This window comes from Tachyglossus aculeatus, chromosome 7 (genome assembly GCF_015852505.1).
Source record: "Tachyglossus aculeatus isolate mTacAcu1 chromosome 7, mTacAcu1.pri, whole genome shotgun sequence".
Taxonomy (NCBI): domain Eukaryota; kingdom Metazoa; phylum Chordata; class Mammalia; order Monotremata; family Tachyglossidae; genus Tachyglossus; species Tachyglossus aculeatus.
In genome coordinates this window covers 13,217,613-13,239,338 of record NC_052072.1, presented here as the reverse complement: position 1 = coordinate 13,239,338, position 21,726 = coordinate 13,217,613, and the positions used below count along the sequence as shown (strand labels likewise).

The window sequence follows — 21,726 nt, the reverse complement described above, 5'->3', positions numbered from 1 at the left end:
CTGGGGAGGTTACAAGGTGATCAGGTTGTCCCACGGGGGGCTCACTGTCTTCATCCCCATTTTACGGATGAGGTACCTGAGGCATAGAGAAGTTAAATGATTCGGACTTCCCAAGCGCTTAGTACAATGCTCAGCACACAGTGAGCGCTCAATAAATACCACTGAATGAGTGAATAGTAAGCGCTTAACACATACTCCGTTGTTGGGACCGTCTCTATATGTTGCCGATTTGTAATAATAATGATGATGATGATGGCATTTATTAAGCTCTTACTATGTGCGAAGCACTGTTATAAGCCCTGCGGAGGTTACAAGGTGATCAGGTTGTCCCACGGGGGGCTCACTGTCTTCATCCCCATTTTACGGATGAGGGACCTGAGGCATAGAGAAGTTAAATGATTCGGACTTCCCAAGCGCTTAGTACAATGCTCAGCACACAGTGAGCGCTCGATAAATACCACTGAATGAGTGAATAGTAAGCGCTTAACACATACTCCGTTGTTGGGACCGTCTCTATATGTTGCCGTTTTGTAATAATGATGATGATGATGATGATGATGGCATTTATTAAGCTCTTACTATGTGCAAAGCACTGTTCTAAGCGCTGGGGAGGTTACAAGGTGATCAGGTTGTCCCACGGGGGGCTCACTGTCTTCACCCCTGTTTTACGGATGAGGTACCTGAGGCATAGAGAAGTTAAATGATTCGGACTTCCCAAGCGCTTAGTACAATGCTCAGCACACAGTGAGCGCTCGATAAATACCACTGAATGAATGAGTAGTAAGCGCTTAACACATACTCCATTGTTGGGACCGTCTCTATATGTTGCCGATTTGTAATAATAATGATGATGATGATGGCATTTATTAAGCTCTTACTATGTGCGAAGCACTGTTCTAAGCCCTGCGGAGGTTACAAGGTGATCAGGTTGTCCCACGGGGGGCTCACTGTCTTCATCCCCATTTTACGGATGAGGGACCTGAGGCATAGAGAAGTTAAATGATTCGGACTTCCCAAGCGCTTAGTACAATGCTCAGCACACAGTGAGCGCTCGATAAATACCACTGAATGAGTGAATAGTAAGCGCTTAACACATACTCCGTTGTTGGGACCGTCTCTATATGTTGCCGTTTTGTAATAATGATGATGATGATGATGATGATGATGATGATGGCATTTATTAAGCTCTTACTATGTGCAAAGCACTGTTCTAAGCGCTGGGGAGGTTACAAGGTGATCAGGTTGTCCCACGGGGGGCTCACTGTCTTCACCCCTGTTTTACGGATGAGGTACCTGAGGCATAGAGAAGTTAAATGATTCGGACTTCCCAAGCGCTTAGTACAATGCTCAGCACACAGTGAGCGCTCGATAAATACCACTGAATGAATGAGTAGTAAGCGCTTAACACATACTCCATTGTTGGGACCGTCTCTATATGTTGCCGATTTGTAATAATAATGATGATGATGATGGCATTTATTAAGCTCTTACTATGTGCGAAGCACTGTTCTAAGCCCTGCGGAGGTTACAAGGTGATCAGGTTGTCCCACGGGGGGCTCACTGTCTTCATCCCCATTTTACGGATGAGGGACCTGAGGCATAGAGAAGTTAAATGATTCGGACTTCCCAAGCGCTTAGTACAATGCTCAGCACACAGTGAGCGCTCGATAAATACCACTGAATGAGTGAATAGTAAGCGCTTAACACATACTCCGTTGTTGGGACCGTCTCTATATGTTGCCGATTTGTAATAATGATGATGATGATGATGGCATTTATTAAGCTCTTACTATGTGCAAAGCACTGTTCTTAGCGCTGGGGAGGTTACAAGGTGATCAGGTTATCCCACGGGGGGCTCACTGTCTTCACCCCCGTTTTACAGATGAGGTCCCTGAGGCCCAGAGAAGTGAAGTGATGGGTACTTCCCCAGCGCTCAGTACGGTGCTCTGCACACAGTAAGCGCTCAATGAATACGATCGAACGAGTGAGTGCATATCCCCATCGCTGTTATTATTTTTATTAATATTAGGCCGGCTGGGTCCGCGGCAGTTCCTTACCTTGCGCGGCGTCCTGGCTCCTCGGAGGGGAAGGGGAGGAGGGCGGAGAGGCTTTGGCCGCCTCCCTAGGAGACCAGGGTCCCCGCCCTGAGGCTCTGCCGGGCCCGCACGCCCTGGATGGCCTGCTGGTTCTTGAACTTGACCAGGCCGAGGGTGATCTGGGCGTTCCAGCCGGGGTCCTCCAGCGGGCAGCGGAAATCGATCTCGGCCCCGGCCTCGGTGACCAGGGTGAAGTAGACGTGGCGGCCGGTGCACTCGACGCACTCCACCGCCTTGATGCGGGCGAAGCTGAGCTCCTTGGGGCGGCCGCCCGCGCCCTTGGCGTCGAACAGCTGCAGGCCCTGCTCCGTCAGCACGCACCGCTTGCGCTTCCACAGCTGCAGCAGGCCCCCGCTGCGCTTCTCCAGCACGCCCTCCTTCAGCACCTTCGCCGACGCCATGGGGCCGGACCCGCGGACCCCCGGTCCCCCGGTCCCCCGGACCCCCGGACCCCCGGACGGACCTCTCCTCCTGGCTCCCGCCGGCTGCGCCCAGGCGCTGCCCGCTAGTCCCGCTCCCTAGCCCCCGGCCCCAGTGCCCGGGCCCGAGCAGCCGGTCCTTCCTCTTTGTCCGGGCTGTGCGGCGGGCCCCCGCCCGGCCGTCTGCGCGCCGGCTGCGGGATGCGTCGCTACATGCCCCGCTGCTCCCTTTCCGCGCCCAGCCCGGCCGCGCATTCCTGCCCCGGCTGCTGACCGCGCCCCGGCCCCGGCCCCCGGGAGGGAGGCAGGCAGGCAAGCAGGCAGGCAGGCAGGCCGGGGAGCCGCCCAGACACGGGGCGGGGGCGGGGGCGGGGGGCAGCCCGACCTCATTCACAAATTGGCGAGGGCCGGCGGCGGGGAGGATGGGGGGAGGGGTCGCCGGCTTCTCCGCTGCTCAGCCTATTGCCGCCGCTGCGCACTCATGGGTCATCCGACCCCCTGGACCCCCACCCCCGGACCCCTGGCTCCCCAGCCTCCTGTCTAACAGGACCCCAGGTCCCCAGACCCTCGGACCCCCTGACCCCTAGGCCCCCAGACCCTCGGACCCCCGGACCCCCGCCCCCCACCCCGGACCCCTGGCTCCCCAGCCCCCTGTCTAACAGGACCCCAGGTCCCCTGACCCTCGGACCCCCTGACCCCTAGGCCCCCAGCTCCCCGGACCCCTGGACCCCCGCCCCCACCCCTGGACCCCTGGCACCCCAGCCCCCTGTCTAATAGGACCCCAGGTCCCCTGACCCTCGGACCCCCTGACCCCTAGGCCCCCAGCTCCCCAGACCCTCGGACCCCCGGACCCCTGGCTCCCCAGCCCCCCGCCTAATAGGACCCCAGGTCCCCAGACCCTCGGGCCCCCTGACCCCTAGCTCCCCTGACCCCTGGACCCCCGCCCCCCACCCCCGACCCCTGGCTCCCCAGCCCCCTGACTACCAAGAGCCCTGGCTCCCCAGACCCCAGATCCCAGGTCCCCAGACCCTCGGAACCCTGGCTTTCCAGTCCCCTGACTACCAGGATCCCTGGCCCCCGGACCCCAGGCTCCCCAGATCCTCGGGCCCCCTGTCCCCTGGACCCCCGCGCCTCACCCCCGGACCCCTGGCTCCCCATTCATTCAATCGTATTTATTGAGCGCTTACTGTGTGCACAGCACTGTACTAAGCCCCCTGACTACCAGGACCCCAGGCTCCCTAGGTCCCCAGACCCTCGGACCCCCTGCCCCATGGTTCCCTCAACCCCTGGCCCTCCATCCCCCTGGCTCCCAAGCTTCCCAAACCCCTGGCTCCCCAGGCCCCTGGACCCCAGCTCCCCAACTCCCTGGCCCTCTGGCCTCTTGGGCCCCCGGCTCTCCAGCCCCCCGATTTCCTGCTTGCCCCCAGCCCTATGGCCCCCCAGCTCCCAGGCCTGAGTTAGAAAGGGTTGGGCTGCTGCTGGAGCGGTAGCAATGGCAGGGTTGGGGGAGATGAGGGGCTCTGTTGGTAATGGCAAATCTTCGGTGCCCTCCTAACTGGAGGTTGTGTTGTCCTGGTCACCTCTACCCAGCCTCTCCCAGAGCCCCAGACCCCTCCCAGGGCTTGTGAGCCTGGAGTGGTGTCTTTGATGGTCCAAGCTCTGCGTGGGGGAGGGGACTGCTCGGGGATGGGGTCCTGCTGCTCAGGGCACTGAGAAAAGGCAGGGGTCTGTCTGGGGGCTTACCTTGGGAAACGGGCTTGGGCAGGAGCTTGGGGCACCTAGGGAGGAAGCCGTGACAGGATGGGACAGGGACAGGCCCCTCCCTTGCAGGTGAGAGGGCAGCCAGTGGGGGATGGTGGGGTATCCCTCAGAGTCACTGTGGGCTAGGGGACTTTCTGTTCACCATCTAGATTGGGTGCAGGAGACATTGGGTTAAGGGAGAACTGGTGCAGCGATCAGGTACTGGGGCCTTCATTTTTCCCACACTATTTCTATGTTTGAAGGGAATCCTAGCTCCAGGGGCTTAGGTGTGGGGCCCTGGGGCCATGGGATACCGGCCCATGTAGGAGTAAGTGAAGACAGGATTATTCTAGGACCCCAGGGTTCTAGTCCCCAAACCCTGAATCCCTCTGGCAGTTCCAGACCTGCTCTATGCCTCCATTCCCTAGACTGCAAGATCACTGTGGGCAGGGAATGTGTGTTTATTGTTATATTGTACTCTCCCAAGAACTTAGTATAGTACTCTGCACACAGTAAGTGCTTAGTAAATTCGATTGAATGAATGAATTAATTTCCCCAGAGGATCCCACAGGTTCCTGGGTGCTATTCACCCAACAGTAAATGACATTCAAAAAGAAGTGCCCCACACATCTCTCTCTCCCAGATTATGGTCTCAGTCTAGCATTAATTAATTCATTCAATCTTATTTATTAAGTGCTTACCTTGTGCAGAGCACTGTACTTAACTCTTGGGAAAGTACAATACAACAATAAAGAGTGACAATCCATGAGCTTTCTCTCTCCCTCTCTCTCTCTCTCTCTCTCTCTCTCTCTCTCTCTCTCTCTCTCTCTCTCCCTCCCTCCCCCTCTCCCTCTCCTTGGTCCTGGGAGGCAGGTGGAGAGAGAGGGAGGGACAGAGAAAAACATTCATTCATTCATTCAATCGTATTTATTGAGTGCTTACTATGTGCAGAGCACTGTACTAAGCACTTGGGAAGTACAAGTTGGCAACATATAGAAACGGTCCCTACCCAACAACGGGCTCACAGTGTAGAAGGGGAAGACAGACAACAAAACAAAACATCTGAACAGGTGTCAAGTCATCAGAATAAAATATATCAGGTAAATATATATGGTATTGATTTATCTGATGTATATATATATATATATATATATATTACACACACAAGTGAATCAGGATGAAATATCTGAAAAAGCAATAGGATTCACAACTTAATTACTTCTAGACAAATGCTGGGGTTGGGTAATGAAATATTAAGTGCTGATAGGGTGGTATAACATGGTGTGATGGGAATTAACTAGAGATGAGACGGGAATGAAAAAAGCTGAATTTACAGACTATTAACATGCCAGAAATCTCATTTTTCTAAATCCTTCCTCCTACTGTGACCTTTCTGAATATGGATCTTTTGCCCCATATTAATCCAGTAGCAAAGATGTAGTCCCTGCCCTTGAAAAGGTGACAATCAGAGGAGGCAACACAGGACTTGACACACGTGGGTACAGGCATACAAACACAGATACTTAGAACAGTGCTCGGCACATAGTAAGCACTTAACAAATACTATTATTATTATTATTATTAAGCACAAGTGACAGGCAGATAACTTGAAATATGAACACAGGCAAATATTGACAGGGATATATACCTGGTTGAAAACTAGGACATCGTACCCCATCCCAAGCTTCCCCTTTTCTCTCCCTCAGAGGCTGAAAGTCGGTGGGGGGTAGGGGAAGAGAGAACAAGTGGCATTAAAGCCCCCCCATCAATTCCAGAACAGCCAGGCAATGAACCTCAGGAAGATGGGGAGTCCTACACTGAGCAGATTAGAACGGCCAGAGCCAGGTGGAATTCACTTGGAGGTTGTGGGCTTTAAGTCAGGGGGTCCCGAGACCTCCTCCGCTGCCCCAGAGGGGATTTCCAACTCTGGGTCATCAGCCTTGATCACAGCTGGAACAAGCAGTCTGGGTTGGCTACTGTTGTGCTGGCGGCAGCTGGTCTGAGGCGGGACTGTTGGGTCCTAAGGGCCCAGGTGGCTGGCTCCAAACCAGCCCCAACATAGAGGAAGGTGGGCGGAAGGCCCAGGGAGGTCTTTTGGGCCACCCTTAGTTGTCCAACAGAGTGCTGGAACCAGCTGGCTGAATGTCTTTTGGCTTGCCACTTGGCAATCTGAGATCTGAGGATTGTCTGGTTCTAAGAGTGTGGAGTCGTTCCAGATTAGGAAGGAGGTGGGGAGGGAGGGGTAGTTTACTGGATTCTAAATCTCCTGAAAGAACTGAAGTGAAATGCCCTGAATGTTGGGAGGACACCAGAAAACTGGGCCACTCTTCTACTTCCTCCATATGGGTCCTTCCCAGGGATACCCAGGTGATGCTCCCTTTGTTCTTTCCCCCTCTCAGCCCCACAGCACATATCTGGAATCTATTTATTTGCATTGATGTCTGTCTCCCCTCCTCTAGACTGTAAATTCATTGTGGGCAGGGAATGTGTCTGTTTATCATTATATTGTACTCTCCCAAGCACTTAGTACAGTGCTCTGCACATAGTAAGTGCTCAATAAATATGATTTAAAGAATGAGTGAATGAATAAGTGCAGTGCTAGGATTTCCCAGGACTGTCTATGGGCCTCCAGTCCTCCCCTTTCCCGCCTCCTGCCCCCCAGGGCTCAGGAAACAGCAGCTGGGTCCTTGAGGGCAGTCACCATCCAGAGCCTCCTTCCCACCAGGCAGCCCTCCTAGATTAATAATAATAACTGTGACATTTGTTATGCACTTACTGTGTGCCAGGCACTGCACTAAGTTCTGGGGTGGATACAAGCAAATCGGGTTGGACACAGTCCCTATCCTGCAAGGGACTCACAGTCTTAATCCCCATTTTACAGATGAGGTAACTGAGTCATAGAGAAGTTAATTGACTTGCCCAAGGCCACACAGCAGACAAGTGGCAGAACCGGGATTAGAACCCATGACCCTCTGACTCGCAGGCCTTTGCTCTATCCACTACACCATGCTGGTTTGATCCCATCTCCCTCATTCAAAATGATACATTTTTACAGGATGTGTCCTTCTGTTCATTTTAGAACCTCTGAACGTAAAGAATTCCATGATCATTTTCCCTGGTAAATTACCATGTTCCTCACCAGTTTCACCCCTCACATACTTTTCACACCAGAAATGTGCAAATGCCAAGGAAGATTTGCTCATAAATGATTTTGTGTCAATCGAAATCCTGAATAGATTGTGGAAGAATTATGGTTTGGTGGCACGTCCATCACAGACTTCATCTGAGTTGGCTGGAAACTAATATTAATAATAATACTAATGGAATTTTTTAAGCGCTTACTATGTGCCAAGCATTGTTCTACTTTACGTGGTTTCAGATATCACCTCTGGTGTTGATGTTCGTTAGTGAAACGTGAACACACAATTAAATATGTGGTGTCTGAGTCATGTGAATTTTTGTAGTAGATTAATGTTGCTCTTTGGGGCAGTACTGCCATTTTGGCACAGAGCACTCCAAAAATCAGCAGTAAGCCATCAGAAATGTAATGCATAAACTCCACAAATATATGCCTGAGGACAATAATCAATCAATCAATGGTATTTATTAAGAACTTATGGTGTGCAAAGCACTGTATTAAGTGCTTGGAAGCGTACAATATAACAGAGTTGGTAGACACCTTCCTTGCCCACATTGTACTTAAAGTCTGTGCTCTCCCCATCTAAACTTAAACTGTAAGTTTAAGCTGTTTACAGCGGGCAGGGATTCTTTTATATTGTTATCCTGTTATATTGTACTCTCCCAAGCACTTAATACAGTACTTGGCACACCATCAGCGCTCAATAAATATGATTGATTGATGACACAGTGTCCCTTCAGGAATGACGGACAGGCCTTAATCCTGAGACTTCAGTGCCCAAACCTTGCCCAAAGGAATCCATTTTGGTGCTAGTAGCTTGAGCAAGTTCACTGGCTTTCTCTCTCTCTCTCTCTCTCTCTCTCTCTCTCTCTCTCTCTCTCTCTCTCTCTCTCTCTCTCTCTCTCTTTCTCTCTCTCTCTCTCTCCCTCTCTCTCTCTCTCTCTCTCTCTCCTACCCACTGTGTTCCTGTTGAGGCACAGAATACAATGAGCAAAATAATAATTGTGGTATTTGTTAGACCCTTATTATGTGCCAAGCACTGAGACATAGCAGATAATCAGGTCAGGAAATCTCCCTGTCCCACACAGGGGTCACAGTCAAAGCGGGAGGGAGATGAGCAAGCAGATAGGCAGGGGTGCAACACAGTGCAGAGAACAAGGTGAGGTTTTCACCTATATCAACCTGCTGCAGGCAGAGCCTGGTATAGAACCAAGGTTTCTTGAGTCCCAAAGCACTGCCCCTCCACTGGACCAGAAGTAGGGGGAAGGAGGGGAAGATGTTTGGGTGAAAAAGGTTAGAATGCTTCACGTTCTCAATCTATCTGAAGGCATTAGGTCTGAGCTGCTCTCCTAGGTCAGAAGAATGAGTCCATCCTATCACTGGGTGGAAACAGGATGCTTGCAGGATAATAAAAATAACAATAATAATAATAATTTGTGCCCAGCGCTGGAGCAAAGTGGTCTAGTGGATAGAGCATGGGTCTGGAGTCAGAAGGATCTGGGTCCTAATCCCAGCTCTGCTACTTGTCCACTATGTGACATTGGGCAAGTCACTTCCCTTCACTGTGCCTCAGTTACTTCAGCTATAAAATGGGGATTATGACTGTAAACCCCATGTTAGATATGGACTGTGTTTTACCTGATTATCTTGAATCTACCCCAGTGCTCAGTACAGCATCAGGCACACAGTAAGCACTTAACAAATCATTCAATCATTCAATCAATCAATCAATCATATTTATTGAGCGCTTACTGTGTGCAGAGCACTGTACTAAGTGCTTGGGAAGTACAAGTTGGCAACATATAGAGACAGTCCCAACCCAACAGTGGCCTCACAGTCTAGAAGGGGGAGATACCATTTAAACAAATACCATTTAAAAGAAAAGTCAGATCAGACACAGTCACTGTTCCACCTGGGACTCACTGTTTAAGGGATAGGGAGAACAGGGAGAAAGAGGGAGAGGGAGAAACAGGCACAGAGAAGTTAAGTAACTTCCTGAGGTCACAGAGTAGCCAATTTGTGGAACAGGGATGAGGACCCAGTTCTCCTGACTCCTACTTCTGTACTCTTCCCATTAGACCATGCTGCTTCTGTGATCTGTGTGTTGGGGAGAGTCCTGACAACCACCATGATATTCAGGGATGGACCCCTTTCTCCCTCTGCATCCCTCACTTTCCTACTAGGGACTGGCCTTTCCATTCATTTACCCAAACCCCTCCTTGAACTTCCTGCTACTTTGGGTCTGCACAATGTCCTGTGCCAATGAATTCCACCCGCATACCTGTCCATGGGGCAAAGTGTCTCTTTTTGTTTGTACTGGAGCTCCCACCTTCAAGGTTCAGTGAGTGCCCCTCTGTGCTGTGGTTGTGGCATTTGGTGAATATGATTCTGTGTTTTCCCTGTCCACACCCTTCGGGATTTTGTAAACTCTCAGCATGTCCCCTCCAAGAGTTTTTGTCTTGGGGAATCTTAACCTTTTCATCCTGCCCTTATGTAGAAACTGCTCCATCCCCCAATCATCATCATCATCGTAACTGTGGTATATGTTAATCACTTACTATGTGCCAAGCACTGAGGTAGAAACAAGATCATCAGGTTCCATGTGGAGTTTACAGTCTAAGTAGGAGGGAGAACAGATTTTGAATTCCTATTTTGCAGATGAGGGAACTGAGACACAGTGAAGGGAAGTGACTTGCCCAAGGTCACACCGCAGGTATGTGGCGGAGCTGGGATTAAAACTCAGGTCCTCTGACTCCCATGCCTGGGCTCATTCCACTAGGCCAGGCTACTTCTAACCTGGTCATCTTTTACCTGTCACAACCAATTTCTGGAGAGCATGGGTTGGGTCCTCAGGGGCTCGGGCTCTAATCAGACCGTTGGCCAACTGTTTGACTTAACCTCTCTGGGACTTGGTTATCATCATTATTATCCTTATGCTATTTGCTAAGTGCTTACTATGTGTAAGGCACCGTTCTAAGCATTGAGGGGGATACAAGGTAATCACGTTGTCCCACTTGGGGCCCACAGTCTTAATCCCCATTTTACGGATGAGACAACTGAGGCTCAAAGAAGTTGTCACACAGCTGACCCACAAGCTCTGACTCCCAAGCCCGTGCTCTTTCCACTGATCAGTGGGAAAGGAGAATCCACTACCTCCAGATGTCATTTTCTCAACCAGGTAACTTGTGGATAATAGCCTTTGTTTTCTTCTTGGATTCTTGCATAGACTGGGGAGGATCCTAGTTAGAATATGGTCAGGGCACAAAGTGAAAGTGAGAAGCACAAAGTGAAACTCAATATTCTGGACTGGAGAGGTTCCCTTGTACCCCAGATCGCTTAATTCCCACCTAAATTCCTCTGCCTTCCAGCATGACTCTTCTGATGCCCCTGAATGAAATCCCAGACAACCTCCTATCTTTGCTCTCTCTTTCCCTTATTTATCCTGCTCTCCAAATTGGAAACAGATACCAAGGGCCAATAGAAAGTTTTCTCTCTAGCTGGACTGCCAAGTTCCTATCTTCTCCTATCTTCTCTTTCAGAGTGATTTCCCATCTCATCACTGGGTTGGGATCTGGTCCTCTGAAATGAGTCCTGTGTCAATGGAAGGACCCTTTTCCAGCTCTCTCCTACGTCCATGCCTCCTCTGCTCACTCCACACCTAGTGCTGCTCCTGAGGACTCAGTAACCTTGCCTTCTCCTACCTCACCTTGCTATTCTCCTACTACAACCCAGCCCTCACACTTCTCTTCTCTAATGCCAACCTACTCAACTGTACCTCGATCTCGTCTATAGCACTGCTGGCCTCTCACTCCCATCTTGCCTCTAATCTGGAACACTCTCCCTCTTCAAATCTGCCAGACAATCACTTTCCCCACCCTCAAAGCCTTATTGAAGAAATATCTCCTCCAAGAGAACTTTCCCAACTAAATCCTCATTTTCTCTTCTCCCACTCCCTTCTGCATAACTCTTGCTCTTGTATTTGAGCCCCTTTTTGACCCCTCCGTCAATCCCACGGCATTTATATACAAATCCATTATTTATTCTGTCTCCCACTCTAGATTGTAAACTCATTGAGGGCTTGGAATAATAATAATAATAATGGCATTTATTAAGCACTTACTATGTACAAAGCATTGTTCTAAGCGCTGGGGAGGTTACAAGGTGATCAGGTTGTCCCAAGGGGCGCTCACAGTCTTCATCCCCATTTTCCAGATGAGGGAACTGAGGCCCAGAAAAGTGAAGTGACTTGCCCAAAGTCACACAGCTGACAAGTGGCGGAGCTGGGATTTGAACCCATGACCTCTGATTCCAAAGCCTGGGCTCTTTCCACTGAGCCACGCTGCTTCCCTGTATGTGTTGGAATGTGTCTACCAACTCTGTTATATTGTCTTCTACCAAGCGCTTAGTACAGTACTCTGCACACAGTAAGAGCTCAGTTAATATGATTGATCCATCAATGGATTGATGGTGATGCAGCCTCCAGTCTGCCCAGCCTCAGACCCTGTTGATCTCCCATTAAACTGATTCTTCATTTTCTAGGTGATTCCCGGGACTGGGTTGGCCTAGCCCACAGGGCACTGGAGAAAACGCCAATGGCCTGAGATGATGTGGCTGTTGGTGGAGGTTGTGGGGAGGTAAGGGAAGATAAGCACTGGCCAGCATTACAGTCTTGCTCTGCTCCTGCCCCTCAAGTGATATCCTGAGGTGATGGTGGAAGATGGGAGCAGGGTGAGGGTACCCCCCCTCCCCCGGGCTACATTTGTTCACTCACTGGGAGCAGCCCTTAGTTGTGGGGGTACAGCTGCTCTTGGTGGGGGGCAATGCCCAGTGCCCCTCCCCCTGAGGGACTCCACTCCAACAAGCCCTGCCAACGGGCCTGGATTTGTGACTCTCCAGATTTGAGAAGGAATCCACCTGCTTTGGGGTCGGGCAGGGCACAGCACTCTGTTCTCAGTGGGTGGACAAGGACAGGAGGAGGAGGAAGAGGCATGGGAGGAGAAGGAGAAATGACAATAATAATAATGATGATAACTGTGGTATTTGTTAAATGCTTACTATGTGCCAAGCACTCTATTAAGCACTGGGGTGGGTACACACAAATTGGGTTGGACACAGTCCTTGTCCCACATGGGGCTCACAGTCTGAATCTCCATTTTACAAATGAGGTAACTGAGCCACAAAGAAGTGAAGTGACTTGCCCAAGGCCACACAGCAGACAAGTGGCAGAACAGGGATTATAACCCATGACCTTCTACCTCCCAGGCCCATCCTCTATTCACTATCCATGCTGCTTCCGCCAAAATAAAGGCTGGGCTTTCAAGGGACAGCTGTTAAGTACCTACTATGTGCCAGGCACTGTACTAAGCACTGGGGAAGATACAAGCTAATCAGGGTGGACACAATCCATGTCCCACATGGGGCTCACAGTCTTAATTCCCATTTCAAAATTAAGTAACTGAGGCACAGAGAAGTGAAGTGACTTTCCCAAAGCCACACAGCAGATAAGTGGTGAAGTTAGGATTAGAACCCAGATCTTCTGACTCCCAAGCCAGTGCTCTATCCACTAGGCTATAAGAGGAAAAGAAGGAGGGGGGTGGGGGGAGAGGATGATAAAGAAGAGGAGGGAGTGGAGGGAGAGGAGGGGGAGGAGGAGGATGTGATGGAGGATGGGAAGGAAGGGAAGGCATGGCAAATGAAAAATGACATTGTCTCCATGTCAGGTCCCAGCCAGGAAATTTTCCCTGCTCCAGCAGGGGTGGCCCAGCCTTTTGGCCCCCCGAATCAGTCCCCTTATCATGCCTCCCTCCCCCGCTGCTCTCTGTGCCACTACTGACCAGTGGAGCTATGAGGAGGGCATGGTCACTCTGGACAGGAGAAGTCAGTCAGCCTGCAACCCGATCAGACCCATGCATATACAGAGACTTTATCCATGTTTTTCCCCTTTCAGTGGGAATTTGCTCTACATTTTCATTTGTCAAAACCAGGACAACACCAAGTGTGTTTGACTCTGAACTGAAAATGTGTCAATTCAGCAAGAAATCCCTTTGGAGACTTGGGGTGGGCGGAGGCAGGGAGGGGAGGGGAGAGGTGGGGGTGGAATCTGCTTATTTCCAGCTCTCCAGTGAGAGCAGCTCTGCGCTGCAGTACTTAGCCATTCTTACCTGTAACTTTTTTGAACGTCTGTCCCCCCTCCTTTAGACTGTTAGACACTGATAGTGTCTCCCAACTGTGTAATATACTGCTCCGCACACAGTCAGCACTCAATAAATACCATTTACTGATTGATCTCTCCTTCCTCATGACTCCTTTCTCCAGGTTTTGGATTCTACCATCTGGGTTGGGATAGACTCCTCCTTTCAGAGCCCTGGTGGAAGATGGGCTAGGAGCCACCCCCTCCCTGCCCGCAACAGCCCTTCAATCCCAGTCCCTTTCACCATCCCTTGGAAGTCCCTTCCCTGGCCTTCCTGGACTCCCAATCCTGCTGAAAGCCCCAGGAGCAGGACACCCTGAGAGCCACCATCAGAGTTCTGCCTCCTGGAGTCTCCCCGGGGCCTACCTGCACCTCTTTCATGTATCAGCCTTTGTTTAGAGCTCACGGATCCTTTGGTCCCCCATCCCCTGGGCCCCCCAACCCTCCACCCACCCACTCCCTGCCCTCACAGGGCAGAGCAGGAGGGCCTTAATCAAAGTTTCTGTTTCTTTTAACTATTTTGATTTATAGACACAGTTGCAACAGACATCAAGTGTTCGGGCCCTGATCTGCCCGAGCTTGCTCCTGGGTCTGGCTTTCTCCATGGAATTCCCCCGCTTTTAATTGCTTTCCAAACCCAATAACTTTCCTGATTCATCCGGGATACCTTTCGTCTGCAGGGAGAATTAAGCCCCTTTATGAGAAGCGATGGGCCGAGTCTGGAGTTGAGAAGGCATTTGATCGGTGCAGTTCCATGGGACTCGAGGTGTGCCTGCAGCTCTCTGCCAGCTCCCCAATCCCTCCCCCAGAGGTTTGGGGAGGTGGTCTCCTATCCCCCAGGGATGGGAGAGAAGCACGTGGTGACCAGAAAGAGGGCACAGTCCTGAGCACTAGATGGGGGTCCAGAATCAATCAATCAATCAATCAATCGTATTTATTGAGCGCTTACTGTGTGCAGAGCACTGTACTAAGCGCTTGGGAAGTACAAGTTGGCAACATATAGAGACAGTCCCTACCCAACAGTGGGCTCACAGTCTAAAAGGGGGAGACAGAGAACAAAACCAAACATACTAACAAAATAAAATAAATAGAATAGATATGTACAAGTAAAATAGAGTAATAAATATGTACAAACATATATATATATATATACAGGTGTTGTGGGGAAGGGAAGGAGGTAAGATGGGGGCGACGGAGAGGGGGACGAGGGGAAGACCGTCCGTCTGCCCAACGGAAATCAATCAATTAATCAATCGTATTTATTGAGCGCTTACTGTGTGCAGAGCACTGTACTAAGCTCTTGGGAAGTACAAGTTGGCAACATCTAGAGACGGTCCCTACCCAACAGTGGGCTCACAGTCTAAAAGGGGGAGATGGAGAACAAAACCAAACATACTAACAAAAGAAAATGAATAGAATAGATATGTACAAGTAAAATAAATAAATAGAGTAATAAATATGTACAAACATATATACATATATATACAGGTGCTGTGGGGAAGGGAAGGAGGTAGGATGGGGGGATGGAGAGGGGGACAAGGGGAAGCCCGTCCGTCTGCCCAACGGAAATCAATCAATCAATCAGTCAATCGTATTTATTGAGTGCTTAAAGTGTGCAGAGCACTGGACTACACGCTTGGGAAGTACAAGTTGGCAACATCTAGAGACGGTCCCTACCCAACAGTGGGTTCATAGTCTAAAAGGGGGAGACAGAGAACAAAACCAAACAGACTAACAAAATAAAATAAATAGAATAGATATGTACAAGTAAAATAAATAGAGTAATAAATATATACAAACATATATACATATATACAGGTGCTGTGGGGAAGGGAAGGAGGTAAGATGGGGGGGATGGAGAGGGGGATGAGGGGAAGCCCGTCCGTCTGCCCAACGGAAATCAATCAATCAATCGTATTTATTGAGCGCTTACTGTGTGCAGAGCACTGGACCAAGCGCTTGGGAAGTCCAAGTTGGCAACATATAGAGACGGTCCCTACCCAACAGTGGGCTCACGGTCTAAAATGGAAAGACTTGCCCGGAAAGGCCAATTCCTTGAGGTGAGGTTTCCGCGGCCCTGCCACCGGCCCGCCCGCCCACCCGCCGTCCCGGGTGTGGGGGAGCGGCCAACGGCAGAGGCCAGGGTGGGTGGGGGGCCCCCGGGGTGCCGACCCCCACCTCAGCCGGGCGCTTCTAGCCCCCGGCCCCTGGCCTCGACTCTTAGAGCCTTCCACTTTTGGACTGATGCCCTCAAATGTGGCTGCCTCTCCTGCCTATTCTCACTCCCCCTTGGGAAGACAGAACACTCTTTGGGGAGGGGGCCTGTGGAAGGTGGGATCTGGAGGAAGGAGCTAATGGAGAGATGGGGGGAGCGGGGCCTGAGACTTGGAGGTCAGGGATCCTCAAGTTTCTCTCTGAGGCCTTCCTCCAGGTGAGGATGTGAGGAGGAAGGAGGGCACCTTTTGATTACCCCTATCCCTTGGCCTAGAGGAGGAGCAATGTGTAGCGAGGAGATACACCCCAAGTTGACTGAGTCAATTGAACCATCTCCCTCCATCTGACCAGTCTTCCTGACCAGTCCAGAAGCACCCATTTGGCACTAATTTAACAAATTCCCCTCATTCCAGGACCAGTGCCTCAGCCCTGCCTGAGAGCCTGCTCCCAGGGAGCTGTGATTCCCAAATGTAAGCAACACAGACCCCAAGGGATCACTGACTGTCCCCACCCCACCCCCTGCCAGCCATCTCTGTAAGGAACAGAGTGAGGAGTGAGGGGAGTGGAAGGATGGCAAGGAGGATGCCTACCCAGCTGGGTGGTAGGTATCAGAAAGAGAAATTCTGGGGTCTTGGAGATGTGCAATCTACAGACCTGAGAAGCAAATGGATTTCAAGGCTCCCATCTCATCGGACTCATGAATCATCCCAAGATAAGATCGGTCCTTGGCTGGGACTGCTAGCCTCTGCCCTGCTCCCTGGAACTTTGTGAGTGAGAGAGGCTGGCTTTCAGTCCTGTCTCGGGGTTCATGAGCCAGTTCTTTCCAAGATCTTGTTCTAGAGAGTTCACATTTAGCAATGGTAGAAGTAATGGCACTTACAGAGCACCTTCTGAGAACAAAACACTGTGCTAAGTGCTTAAGAAAGTACAAGAGAAGCAAAACACATGTCCCCTGTCCTTGTGGAGTTTACATTCTAATGGGAGGGGCAACAATAGGAAATTATTTATCAATTGCCATAGCAGGAGGAAGAGCCAGGATCAGATAGGGAGCAGAACAATTTTGAGAGGATGAAGCTTCAGAATAGATTACTTTTTAAATGGTATTCATTAAGTGCTTACTATGTGCCGGTCACTAAACTAAGCACTGGAGTAAATAAAAGCTAATCAGATTGGACACAGTCCCTGTCCCACAGAGGGATCACAGTCTTAATCTCCATTTTACAGATGAGGTAACTGAGGCAGACAGAAGTTAAGTGATTTGCCCAAGGCCACACAGCAGACAGTGGTGGAGGCAGAATTAGAACCCCTCCTTCTGACTCCCAGGCCCAAGCTCTTTCCACTAAGCTTAGTTGTTGTTGTCTCTAGGGGGCTGGCTAATGACCCACAGGAGAAGGCTTAGGATCAGAGGTTGAGGGATTGCTGTATGCAGTTTAACATTTATGGGCACCTTGAAAATGTTATTTAAACTGGCACCTCTGACCAGCACCAAAAGGTCAGAACATTTTTAGCAATTGACTGAAGGCTGCCATGCCTGCCCAATGCTCTCCCCTCAAAGTCAGGTCAGGTCTATGGTCTGCAGGCCTCATGAGGCCTGCCGTGAAAGTGGTTCTGGCCCCCTAAAGGGACCACCTCCCCCACTGGCTAGAGGAATGGAAGGACACTCAGTCCCAGTCCCGATCCCCGCTCCTTCCCCAGGTTTGTCATTTCCGCTGACAGCTGGGGTCCTTGCTCGTAGCCAGTAGGGCTGGGCTGCATCCATTTCCTGCTCTCTGGAGTTCTGGGGTTCTAGGTGTTGAGGGCATCTTGCAGGCAGTTCCCCAGCAGCAGTGATGGCAGCAGCTGTAGCAGTTTGCATTGCATAGAATAATAATAATAATGGTCTTTGTTAAGTTCTTACTATGTGCCAAGCACTGTTCTAAGTGCTGGGGTAGATGCAAGGTAACCAGGTTGTCCCACGTGGGGCTCACTGTCTTAATCCCCATTTTAAAGATGAGGGAACTGAGGCCCAGAGAAGTTAAGTGGCTTGGCCAAGGTCATACAGCTGACAAGTGGCAGAACTGGGATTAGAAGAGAAGCAGCCTGGCTCAGTGGAAAGAGCCCGGGCTTTGGAGTCAGAAGTCATGGGTTCAAATCCCGGCTCCATCAACTGTCAGCTGTGTGACTTTGGTTAAGTCACTTCACTTCTCTGGGCCTCAGTTACCTCATCTGTAAAATGGGGATTAAAGACTGTGAGTCCCCCATGGGACAACCTGATCACCTTGTAACCTCCCCAGCGCTTAGAACAGTGCTTTGCACATAGTAAGTACTAAATAAATGTCATTATTATTATTATTATTATTATTATTATTATTATTATTATTATTAGAACCCATGACCTCTGACTTCCATGGCTGTGCTCTTTCCACTAAGCCATGCTGCGATGAGGCCAGTTTAACATGTGTGTGTGTGAGTGTGTGTACGTACACAGGTATGTGAGAGAGAAACTGATCGTGTGCAAGAGTTAGAGATTTCTCTGTATGTATGAGAGATTGTGTGAGAGGGAAACTGGTTGTGTGAGTGTGAGACTGTGTATGTTTTCCAGTGTGGTAGGGTGAGAGGGTGTGAATGTATGTGAGCACTGTGTCTGTCCATCTGACTGTCACTGTGTTTCTCTACGTCTCTGTTTCCTTCCTTCCTTCTTTCCTGCCTTCTCCGAGCCCTAATCTTGGACAAAGGAGATCCCTGCCCACACACTGAACGTACAAGAAATCACTAGCAGTCTCCAATTTAATTACTTTGGTTCTGTTTAAAATAATATTTTAGTACTGATTAGCAATTAGCAGCCTTTTAGATCCAAGACCCGGGACGAGGCCTGATCACTACAGCCGCATACCCACAACGGTATGTTCGAATCGCCAGTCCAAGAGAGTGTCTTCCCACAACCCATGGCAAACATATGAGCTGGCCCAGCTGGCCGGGCCTCTCACTACAAGTCTGGACTACCACCTGGTGTCAATTGAGGGGTGTGCAGGGTCACCCCACAGTAGCAGCGCCGCCCCACACCGCGCCTTGGGAACTCGGGGGGCTGCTGCCGGCCCCCCCAGCCCCCCACAATTGCCTGGCTGCCCCTCACCCTGCTCCTACAACCCGGCACCAGTCAAGAGTTTATGGTGATGACCCACCTGTCCCACGGGAGGTGGGATGGTCCTAAATTTCAGGGTCCTGACTCACAACCCCCAAAATGGCCCGGGCTGCTTTCAGCCGGGCATTGGTAGCTGCGGTGAAAAGGGATGCTGTTAGCCGCTGATTGTGTCTACCAACTCTGCTGTATTTGGTAGACAAATACAAATACAGCATAATATTTACTATTTATTTTGTTAATAATAATAATAATGGTATTTGTTAAGCGCTTACTATGTGCAAAGCACTGTTCTAAGCGCTGGGGGGGATCTACAAGGTGATCAGCTTGTCCCACGTGGGGCTCACCGTCTTCACCCCCATTTTACAGGTGAGGCACAGAGAAGGTAAGTGAGTGGCCCAAAGTCACACAGCTGACAATTGGCAGAGCCGGGATTAGAACCCATGACCTCTGACTCCCAAGCCTGGGGTCTTTCCACTGAGCCACGCTGCTTCTCATTGTTGGGGGAGATACAAGGTAATTCACTCATTCATTCAATCGTATTGATCAATAATAATAATTATTATCATAATTATATATTATTATTATTTATTGTTATATAATTATAATATAATCGTTATTTTATTGTTATGGCATTTGTTAAGTGCTTACAATATGCCAAGCACTGTTCTAAGCACTGGGGGAGATACAAGGTAACTCACTTATTCATTCAATCGTATTTATTAATAAGAATAATAATTAATGATGTGCATATAGCTTTAATTCTATTTGTTCTGACAATTTTGACACCTGTCTACATGTTTTGTTTTGTTGTCTGTCTCCCACTTCTACACTGTGAGCCTGTTGTTGGATAGGGACTGTCTATATATGTTGCCGACTTGTACTTCCCAAGTTCTTAGTACAGTGCTCTGCACACAGCAAGCGCTCAATAAATACGATTGAATGAATGAATGTATTGTCCTCTACCAATCAGTTCAGTGCTTTGCACTTTATAAATGCTCAATAAATACCACTGATTGATTGATTAATTGCTGAGGCTGTGGTGGGAGAATTGGCCACTTCTAGGCCTTTCCTGGAGTTTTTAGGGTGGCTGAGATGGCACGGTCAGTTCCACTCAGCCCGACTCCTCAGCTGGTGCTCTGTTCTGGTGGCCCTGTCATGGCTTCAGGACCCTGGCGCTTGGGCAGGGGTTGGCACAGAATGGGATAAGGAAGCCATGGGTTCTAGCTGAGTGGTGTCTGGATACACTTTGCTCATCTAAGGCACTTACATTTGGATTTGTACCCTTTATTCACCCCAGCCTTAGCCCCACAGCACTATAGTAATAATGATGATGATAATAATATTAGTAATAGCATTTGTTAAACACTTACTATGTGCCAAACCCTGTACTAAGCTCACCGTCTAAGTAGGAGAGAGAACAGGTATTGAATCCCCATTTTGCCAATGAGGAAACTGAGGCACAGAGAAGCTAAGTGACTTGCCCAAATTCACACAGCGGAAAGTGGCAGAGCTGGGATTAAAACCCAGGACCTCTGACTCCCAGGCCTGTGCTCTAGGCCATGATGCTTCTGTGTACGTGGCTTCAGAGCCATAATTTATTTATTTTTATTAATGTCTGTCTTCCCCTTTAGACTGTAAGCTTGTTTTGGGCAGGAATCATGTCTACTAACTGTGTTATATTTGTATTCTCTTAAGGGCCTAGTATAGTGCTCTGCACACAATAAACACTCACTAAATATGATTGATTGATCGATTGATTGATAACAGCCAATCTACTCACTGTACTTCCATCTTTATTCATGTATTCATTCATTCAATAATATTTATTGAGGGCTTACTGTGTCCTGCAAGATGTAAGTCGTAAGCAGCAGAGACTGAGGGCTTCCCTGGGAAGAAGCTGGGAGTGGTGGAAGGTGGGAGAGGTCAGAGATTAAGAAGAGAGACGGGAGAGATTCAGAGGGAACTGTGCAGTAGAGTCCGAGTTGGCTCTCCAGGCTGGCCAGATAGGCTGAGGAAGAACAGAAGCAGGGAGGCTCCAGATGCCAGAATCTCAGCCCAATTTGCATCTGCGGGGTCCAGTCATCCACTCTGATATTGGACTGTCCGGTTTCCACCTGGCCTGTCGGGATGCCTTCATGTTTGGTATTTAGATTTACAGAGCCGAGTCCCGCGGCTCAGACATGAGTTGGAGTTCACCTGAGACTGGGAAGGAGACTCAGAGAGTCTGGGGTCAAAGCGAGCTCAGGGGCTGGAGTCCCAGATATCCCTGGAAAAGAATTCCAGGACCAGGTAGAATTGGTGTTTCTGAGTGAAATGGTGCATAAGTGGCCCCTCATTTTACCTCCTTCCCTTCTCCACAGCACCTGTATATATGTATATATGTTTGTACATATTTATTACTCTATTTATTTATTTATTTATTTTACTTGTACGTATCTATTCTATTTTATTTTGTAGTATGTTTGGTTTTGTTCTCTGTCTCCCCCTTTTAGACTGTGAGCCCACTGTTGGGTAGGGACTGTCTCTATATGTTGCCAATTTGTACTTCCCAAGTGCTTAGTACAGTGCTCTGCACACAGTAAGCACTCAATAAATACGATTGATGATGATATTACCTCATTACATTAAGCCGTGTGGCTGGTGCAGTGGCCGGTGCAGTGGCCTGTGCAGTAACTGGTGCACTGTATGGGACCGTACAAGAGTCTCCCTGTCCAGTATTCACCAGGGTTGTCAGCGGTCACCCTGGGGTGGGGACCCCAGATTGACTCTCTGATGCAGTCCATAAGTGGCAGGTGCTCTGCCTTTCT

General features: G+C 49.7%; 1 protein-coding gene across 2 annotated transcripts in view; it reads right to left on the bottom strand.

Annotated features, from left to right (window-relative positions):
* The window catches only part of PHLDA3 (pleckstrin homology like domain family A member 3), a 60,818-nt gene extending 58,321 nt beyond the window's left edge, over positions 1-2,497 (bottom strand). For both annotated transcript variants that reach the window (XM_038749091.1, XM_038749090.1), the window contains exon 1: positions 2,058-2,497. In XM_038749091.1, coding sequence (XP_038605019.1) covers positions 2,123-2,497 — 375 coding nt within the window. In that variant the 3' untranslated portion in view covers positions 2,058-2,122. The remainder of the gene's footprint in view (positions 1-2,057) is intronic.
* Positions 2,498-21,726: the final 19,229 nt, after the last annotated feature.